The sequence below is a fragment of the Calidris pugnax genome, unplaced genomic scaffold, assembly GCF_001431845.1.
Source record: "Calidris pugnax isolate Ruff unplaced genomic scaffold, ASM143184v1 scaffold24, whole genome shotgun sequence".
In the NCBI taxonomy this organism is placed as follows: Eukaryota; Metazoa; Chordata; class Aves; order Charadriiformes; family Scolopacidae; genus Calidris; species Calidris pugnax.
The window spans coordinates 1,215,964-1,225,376 of record NW_015090922.1 but is presented as its reverse complement, the minus strand read 5'-3'; the positions used below and the strand labels follow the sequence as shown (position 1 = coordinate 1,225,376).

At 41.9% G+C, this 9,413-nt stretch overlaps 1 protein-coding gene across 1 annotated transcript in view; it reads left to right on the top strand.

The window, feature by feature from the left end:
• Positions 1-444: 444 nt before the first annotated feature.
• Positions 445-9,413, top strand: part of XDH (xanthine dehydrogenase) — a 53,539-nt gene continuing 44,570 nt past the window's right edge. The window contains exons 1-2 of the mRNA XM_014950930.1: positions 445-633; positions 7,412-7,469. Of these exons, the coding sequence (XP_014806416.1) occupies positions 580-633; positions 7,412-7,469 (112 nt within the window). The 5' untranslated portion in view covers positions 445-579. The remainder of the gene's footprint in view (positions 634-7,411; positions 7,470-9,413) is intronic.

Below are 9,413 nucleotides of genomic sequence, written 5' to 3'. Positions count from 1 at the left end.
GTGGAATAGTCTTGCAGTCCATCTAGTAGCTGATGTGCACGCGTCGAGGGATTTTTAAATAAGCAGGTGCTCTCCTGAGAGACCTCTGTGCGGTGAATGCCAGGTGATGGCTATACACAGAGCTTTATCTTGTCAATATTCAGCGAGGGCTAGTTGGGAGAAAATCCCCCCCTCTCCCTCCCCCCTTTCCCCCTGGAGTTTGCGTTGGATTGCAAAATACTGTGAATTCCTGGCAGCTGTGACAGTGACACACTCCGAGTGCCCCGAGCCTGGCAGTATAATCTAAAGGGAAGGCGGTTGAATTGTGATCTATTGCTATATAAAAGGGGGCGGGTCGCTCTGCTGGTTCCAGCTCCTTTTCTGTCATTCCTGCTGCAGAAGCACCAACCAAAGGCAGCTGGCACGCCTCTCCCCTTGGCTCGTATATAATATGGGGTTTCAGAGGGCACCGATGTAGAAATAAAGTCCAACATTCTTGAGGCAGACTCGCGTTGCTTGTCGTGTCGCCGTGGAGTGTAGGGCTGCTCTGGGGAGGGTGATCCCTGGCACTGGTGGAGTGAATTTTGAAAGGTGCACAGGATGGCTCCAAACGAGACAAGGGATGAACTTGTTTTCTTTGTGAATGGTAAAAAGGTAAGGAAGATTCCGGCTTTCTGTCTGGCTTGTGGCTTGATTACTTATTTCTCTAGTAATTTTTTTTCCTCCTCTGAAGTTTTCTAATAGCAGCACAGTTGCTGTGGCTTTTGAATATTAAATTATGAAGACTATTTATTGCTTTGCTAGGTGGCTGCTTCTCTTCTTTGACTTCACCTTGTGAATTATTAAAAGAGTAACACAGCTATATAATGTTCCTTTTACATTTTAGATTTGTTGGCAATTATTTACTGCGATTCTGAGGTAACTACTTGAAAATAAAGCTGCACTGACAGTACAGGCATTTCTACTAGAAATAATTTCAGTAATTACAACAAATCTGGAAACTGTAACTCAAATGTAAGCATCCATATATAATTCATATGTTCAGTAAGTAATTCTGACATTTGATTTCTTAAAAAGGGATTTAAGTAAAAAGTTCATTCCATTTCTATTTAAGAAGCTAGAAAACCCTTTAAAATCAAACCCCGTTAACTGATACTGTTTCCTAGATCAGCTGCTGGCAATTGCCTAAGAAGTCACTGTGTTTCACAGGGGCGTGGGGTGGTCCTTGTATGCCCTGGACACCTTTGAACAGTTTGTCCCAGAGCCCCCTCTCTGTTTGGACTTCCCCTGGCTCTCACTGCAGCCTTGACTCTTCAGAAGCTTGTAACAAGTCAAGGCTGCCTTTTATTTGAACTATGAGCAGTTCTGTTGCTGAGCTCAGCTCCATGCCAGTCTTGCCCCACTGTCTTTCCCTTCTCTAGATACTTGAGAAGGGAAACATGGGCCAAAGCTGCTTCCAGCTGGGCACCATGGGGAGGGGAGAGGGTTGCACATCCCCTGTGTACTGTGGAGACAAGAGTTTGTGGACATCCCCTATACATTGCTTAGGGGAAAATCACATGCAGCGTGAAGTTTGGGCTAGAGAATGAATTTTTAGTCCCTTGAGGGATAGCACAATATTCTTGTTGGTTAAAAAGCTCTTTGACTGGTTCTACAGACTGGCATAGGATTACTATCAATTTTGCTGTTGTTGATCTTTCGTGCTAATTTAATCAAGTGTAAATGTGGATAAGATTGTTGCTACAATTAGGGTGTTTTAGTTACGAATTTGGATCTCAAACTGGACTGGAATTTGAACTTTCCAAGGTGCTAGACCATTTGATATCAAAGTTTTGTTTTATCTAAGTATCAACAGTTAGGCAAAGAATGAAGTTCATCTATTATAAGTTAGTCAAAGAGCTCTTGAATGTAATACTGATGTAGAACCCAGCCCTGGTTCTGAGGTTTTATAAAGGATGACAGCTGAAGCTTTGCTCACACAGATCAGTAACGGTTCATATGTCAACATTAATTGACGTATCAGCCGTTCATTGTTTCTAGAGGGAGGTGAAAACTTTGAAGCTCCGAGTTAATCATGACGAGGTAGTTGAGTCTGGTAATTGAGATTGTGAAGCAGTGGTACAGGATGATCTGGGAATTTTGTCTGATGCATTCTCTGCTATTATGGGCACAGGGTGGTATACCAGTAATTTGTTGTCTTCTCGCTCTGTGATGGTTTTAGTGGTTTCAGATCCCTCCTCTGAACCCCAGTTTTTAGAGTGTGAACTGGGAGCTTTTTGAGTCTCGCAGTAGGAAGTTGCCACAAACACCTCAGGCAATACAGGTCAAGTGTACTGTCTTGTTTTTTTTTTTTTTTTTTTGGTCTGCACTAATGAAACAGAATTGTAGTTCTGGTGCCAGACCAGCTAAGGTTCAAAACCAATATGCCACTCATGGCAGTTATGAAGAGTTTATGAACAAATTCCTATATACATTTATAGGTGTTGCCTCAGCACTGGTTGGTGCTCAGGTGTTACAGGAGCATTGCAGTGTGTAAATGGGTAGAAAAAGCCCGTCTTCCTCGGGGAGACTCTTGGCTAACTTATGAAAATGTGTATTAGTCAAAGGAAGAAGAGTCTGAGCTGCACAGAAGTGGTTCTGTGGGACTCTTATGCATATGGGGAGAGGCAGAAAAGGGGAGAAAGAGCAGCCTGGACCCTGAAGGGTAGCAGCAGAAGACAACCAGTTCCTTTTGTATCTGCTGTCTCTTTTTGGGATGTCCTGAAGCTAATGGACATGCTGTGAATGGGATTGCCCTTGCCCTTGCATTTCAGCAATTTTTATGGAACTGCACACTTTTTCACTTTTATGGAACAGCCAGATTTCAGAGCTGTCCTTGTGCATATGTGAAGAGGTTTGTCGCAGTGTGATCTTAGCAGTTGTTGACTAAAAAACACCACCAGGGAAGGATTAATACTACCAGTGTACCTACTCATTCTGTGTGTTGATGCTTCTTTCCCTGCTGGCTCATGGAACCACGGGTGATAGCAAAGGAGCAGGTTCCACTTGATCAGAGAGGAGAGGGCTTCCTGGGTTGTGCTCTACCCAGAGCCTACAGTGGCGTTGTTTTTAATATTCCCATTTTGGGTGTGCTGCCTAAGTGGCTAGAATTACACCCCCACCAAATGCAGGTTTAAAGAGAAAGAATTGGACTCTTGGGGTATCTGATCTGTGGTGACAAATGTGGAGTTTGTTGGGGCATTTCTGCACAGGAGAGGTTGTGTGATGGGAGGAGTGGTGGGAAGTGCCCGGGCAATGCTGCTGGAAGAGCAGGTAGCACGTTTGGATATGGCTCCATCCCTCTGGAGTCCTGACTGAATATTCCAGTCGATTCGCTGCAAAGCATGTGATAAGCGTGGCCGGTGGGAAAGGTTACTGCTGTGTGAGTTTGTGACAGCTCGACATTGCTAATGTGCTGCTGATACTCTGTCAGGGGACAAAACCGCACGATAAGAGGTGGTTGATAAGATAGGGACTCCGGTGGCAGCAAATCCTTCCCTCCTGCATTCGTCCAGTCCGCAGTGCTGTCAAGAAAAAGTCTCCTGAGAACAGCTGAGCATACTTCACATTCAGGATCGTTTATTTTAAGCACCTGTTTACTTCACTGGGCATAAAGCTTGGCACACGACTAACACCAAGTTATCTGGATGGTCTGCCCGGACTAGAATGGAAAACAACACACACCATTTAAAGCTAAATAGTGGCAATTTTGTTTTCCTCGGCTGACAAGTCTGTCTCGTGCACATGTAGTGTGTGATTTCAGTTCAAACACATGGAGTCAATATTTCTGTCCTGAATGTTAAGAAGGGGTCTATGCTGGAGGCCGCATTAGACCTCTTCCAAAGGCTGGGGATCTTTGATTGCAGATGGGACTAGCCAAAATACAGGATTTTTTTGAGCTTTGGGACCCTCTGTGTCCTATATAAACAGTGAATTACAAGTTTTCAGTGTGCTGGTTTAAAGCAGAACAAAATGTTCTCATGACCAATAGCAGATTTACATTGTGTGGTTATATTCAGTTTGTTCATCTGTGTTCTAATCCTTTTCCCTATTTGGGAATACACATTCACAGATTTTAAGGTCCAGGGGCACCTTTACCATTGATTTGTCTGACTTGCTGTGTGGCAATCTAGTTAACCTCTCACCTTCTCTTCTTGCAACTAATTAGGGGAGTAAAGACTAATGATTGAATGGGAGTTGTTGTCCAGGGAGGCATCTGTTTCTTATTTAAAGACCCTAGCATATGGAAAGCTTAGCATGTTGTTCGGTAAACTAGGAAAGTTTCTGTTTTCTTCTCCTTTCTGTTCCTTTATTTACCTTGCTCAACTACTGTTCTTTTAAATTGAAAAATCCATTTTCTTAACCTTCTGTGAATACTAATTTAAATATGATGCTTTATGTTGTAAAGGCGAAGTTATGCAAATTAGTGAAAGGCAGGTAGAGAAGACAGCAAACGAAATATTTATTGAGATCCAAGTTTTGTACATGAAATCATGGGGAACTGAGCTCAACATCTTTCTGGACCAGCCAATGGGCTCTAAGAGTGTACACTTGTGCTTAGGAATATGTTCTATGCAGGACTTAAAGCTTGAAGAACTATAGGGCCTGGCTGGTCTCCCTGCTGAGGTGATCTGAGTGTTTAAGATTCCTAGAATCAGTGAACAAATAGGTATCTAGTAAAAACACAGCAGTACACAGCCAGTTTGTTGGGAGTCATTTGACTGTCAGTGCCATCCTAACATTTCTAACAAAGTTTCTTTCTGCATTTGATAAATATTAAAGTTACCACATGCAGTAAAATCTACAGTTTTGAGCCTGTCAAAATGTAGCCAGTGCTCTGATGTATCTAGCAATATGACATTTGTTTAAAAAAAACCAAAACAAAACACCAAAAAAACCAAAGCGTAACTGAGCAAAAAGGAAATACTTCTTTAATTGCAATATCTACTAGGCTGATCCTACTCCCACTGAAGGCAATGGATATAATTCAGTTTCCTTCTGTCCAAGGACACTGGGAAAGGTGAGCAAGGATTGTTTTGATGGGTAAAATATTAAGCTGTGAATCATATTGTTCTGGGCATCAGACGAGAGAAGATGTTATCCCCACCCATAGGGTTTTAAAATATTTTAAGAACAAATCACAGCAGGTGATTGTAACAAACTGCTGGAGGAATGACATGCTGGAGGACAAAACCAGCATCAGTGACAATTGGCAGGAACAGTAAAAAGTTCTTACTGTGTGTCCAGCAAGAAAGACTCATAAACAAACATACCCTCATGAAGAACCTGAATGCAAAGAAATTATTCCTCGCTCTCTGATGTGTGAGATTGGTTTAATCCAGAATGTCCTCCAAACTTTTATCCCTTATCTCCCTCTGATCCCAAATCTCTGCTGGCATTGCAGATGTACAGCCACAGTGGAGTGGTTTGAAGAGCCTGAAATAGGAATCCTGGGGCTGTTGGGTTGACCAGGGTAAGAGTGTGGGTTGTTCAGGACATGTTCTCCTGCGTAGTGGGAGCTGCTTTCTGATGAAGTTGAGCAAAGGTTTGACTTTAAAGCATAAAATGTACTTAAGTATTTCACTAAAATTCTGCGGATCTGAGTGGCTAAATGCTTTGCTGAAATGAAGGGATAGGCCTGGGTTTTATTTCTTACTTAACTTCCTGAAAAGGAGCCATTGGGCCAAACATTTAATTGCTTGGTTTGAGTACATAATGGAGTGCTTCTTGGATTCTTTCAAGAAAACTTCTTGAGACGTTTATTTGATCTAAACATAGAATAATCTCGATAGTCTTTAACTATCTGGAAAACTATTCTGAAGCTTGTTCTCTGTGCCTGGCTGTCTTGGAAGCTGCTTTGGAAGGGTTTTACAGTGGCCATTGAAGAAAGAAAATAGCCCAGAGGAAGAAACTCAGCTTGACTGTGAAAGTGTGAGTTGCTTGGGTAGGCTCTTTGCCTGTGAAATGGTGCAAAAGGCCTTTTGTCCATGGGCCATTCATAGTCACAGGCATTTTTGGACTTAGCTGTTCATATCTGTCTGTTTACCGAACTCCTGCAGAGGGATATATGTGCTTACTCTGAACCAACTGGTTGTGAGAGAGCCACTGCATGCTCTTACTGGTTTCTATGCATCCAGAAGGTGAGGGAACAGGAGCACCCTGCTCTGAATAGCAGCAGTATGGGGCTGCGTGATTTACAGCAAGGCATCCCCAAGCTGGATGAGTGAACTCCATTTTTTTTTTTTGGTAGATTATCCCCAATGCAGGAATGAGATGTGCAAAAAATGTGTTTTGTAGCAGTAGCTTTATCGGATAGTTCTAAAAACGTGGACTCAAATAGGAAGTATGAACCTTGTCTCTTTAGAATAACCCTGTCACGTGTTAAAGGCATATAAATTGAAGCAGCACAGAGGTTGTGAAGGTTTCTTATCAGTAAGAAAAAAGCCTTGCACAAATGACCTCTGTTTCAATTTACCCTTCAAACCAGGAGTGATTAATTTAAATAAACTGTAACTATTGTACTTAGGACTTGCACAATGTAAGAGCCAAGAACACATGATTACATTCTGGCACACAGTGAATTTGGAAAAGTTTCTTGACGCTCTATTAATAACAGAAAAAGAGGAAGACAAGCTCTGCAGCAGAACTTTGGTTTCTGACCATGGGGCAGAGGTTGAAGTAAAATCTAATTTTACGTCTAATAGATAACTACTAATAGTGTTGTTCACTAATAGGATGGGGCTGACTCAAAATGTGCAGGGAGAATTTCTTCTTGGCTGGAATTTCGAGTTTAGGATGGCTACTAATGTAACACTGATTGAATTAGTGTTAGCAGGGAAGAGAAACTTCAAGGTGATTGGTACTTGCTGTCTGTACTGCAGTGGTCATGTTAGGGTTCCCACTGCTGATTTTTCTCTCTGCAAAGTTTATGACTGATGCTGTTTCTGTCATTCTGTTTATCTGCTCGTAATAGTAAGAAGGAGAAGGGATAGGGGTCAGTTATGCATGGTCAGTGAAGATGAGACTCAATTTGGGGAGGTGTTGGAAATTCAAAACTTGAGTACAAAACACAGTTCTTTCTCTCTCTCTGCTCACTACTAATTCTGTTTGCTATTTTTGATGCAGGGTTTTTTTAAGATTTGCCTCAGTGTGCCAGGGCTGGAAAAGCTCTGATGTATGTAATGCATTTACTTTTCTCTGTCACAATAAATTCAAGGAAATCTTGTGTCTGGATACATGACCAACATCGCTGAACCTAGTCAGGAGAGTTAATCAGTGGTTCTGCTCCTGCTTTGGAAAAGAAGTTGCATAAAGACCAAACTTTCTCCTTGCAACGGACATAATCTGTGTTGTAAAGCATTCTGTGTGTAACACTACCTTTCTTTTCTTGCAGGTGGTGGAAAAAGATGTGGACCCAGAAACGACTCTGCTAACCTATCTACGAAGAAAATGTATCCAGTGTCAGCAGAAACTGCGGGCGGCTTTGGATGCCGACAGCATTTCATAATTGTTTACTGTTCTGCCGGTCACTTGAGTGCTAGACAGAGCTTGTGCACAGGGTATAAGAGCAAGTGCTCTGCATGGCCTGGTATTTCTTGCTGGCAAAGATTATAGCCGGTATTCCAAACTTAGAAAATAGCCCATTTTAAATAATATACTTTAGATAAAGTTATGTAATTTATTAATACTTTAAAGAGAAAAATCAGAATTGCTAGGAATTAGAATATGATATTTTAAATAATATACTTTAGATAAAGTTATATAATTTATTAATACTTTAAAGAGAAAACTCAGAATTGCCAGGAAAATATGACGGAAAGAAAGTAGTATTGCGATGACAATAAAACTGAAGGAAATTTAAGTTTGTTCCATACAAATCGTATTTTCTGGCCAAAACATTACAGCTACTTGAGCTGCCTGATGTATCATCCAATAATTTGGATATTACTGGATAGTTAATATTCAATAACTTGATTATACTGTGGCTTCTTTACCAGATGACCCAGGGGTGCAAACTCAGAGGCAGGGGTTCATAGCACACACTGTGGGCAGGTTTACATGAGCAGATGTGAGCAGTCACATTTCACTCCTGATTGAGACTGGTCAACACGTGAGTCAGATTAGCTTCAGGAGCTGGGTAGCTATTACTGTGATGACCAGGCTGGCTGTACTGGGTCTGGTTCAGTAGGTAGTGTCATTCCATGTTTTCTGAGGTTTTGTCTGACCAGCTGGGTGTGTACGTATACGCCAAAGTGTTCACATCTGCGTTGGTGTATTCCTTAAAAAGAATCATGTGTACTTATTTCACCATGTTGCTGTGTTCTATTTGTCTGGGATCTGAAGGAAGCATGGGGATACAAATCACACTCCTCTTTGGAGTTTCCAACAGAACTAACAGCCCTATTTTGTCTGACTGTTCCTTGGGTGAATAAAGTTCAGGAGGAAAATAAAATGGCATGACTCCTGTGCCTGGTACACTTCTTACTGAAAGACATTTTATGTCTAAGCTTCTTAATATCTAATACAAATAGCTTTGTAAAGAGATAATTGAAGATCTTTATAATCTTCTGATCATTTACATGAACATTCTGGTGACCTTATTTTGTAGATGTCTGGTTAGAGTCAGGCAAATACTTTGAGAAACACTGGATGGCATAGGAAAACTATATTTCTGCTGAAGACATGTGATTGTATGAAAAGTAGACATGATGCTTAGTGGCCATGGTGGACTTTTAGTGGTGGACTTGGCAGTGTTAGGTTTATGGTTGGACTTGATGATCTTAAAGGTGTTTGCCAACCTAAATGATTCTATGAAAATAGTTCCAGAATCTTTGCAGTGAAGGCAAAGATTATTTGAGTTCCCTGTATCATGAGGCCTGTTGCTTTTCCACAGGCCTAAGTTGTTTATCTCAGCACAGACACGTGTCCATTGCCAATGAAAGCAGCTGTCCTTTTCCCACCAAAATTCTCTCAGCATTGACCAATCCTTTTCACAATAAATTACAGCAGAACTGCCTTCTAATGAGTGAAGGAACCCAAAGGGGAAGTGGCTCAATAAATTCTCTCCTAAAGTCCCTTTGCAGAACGTTTGGTGTAATGCCTGGGTGTGAAGTACAGACATGTGCTCTGCAGCCCGGGGAAGAATCTAATTGGGCCAGTCCACGTGTTTTGTGAATCCCCAAGTGTCTCTGCAGTGATTCTATGCATCTGCCCTAGTTCTGGCTTTCAGTGTCTTCCTCCTGTGGTTTTATGGGAACCAGGCTACTGGGGAGCATCCTTGACTGGTTTTGTCCCTAGCAATGGGGAAGTCATCATAAATGGGGCCAAGAGAGAAGCTAAGGTGGCCAGACCATGACTCTGGAGATGGTAGGGGCCACCACTAATGGGAGGTCCTG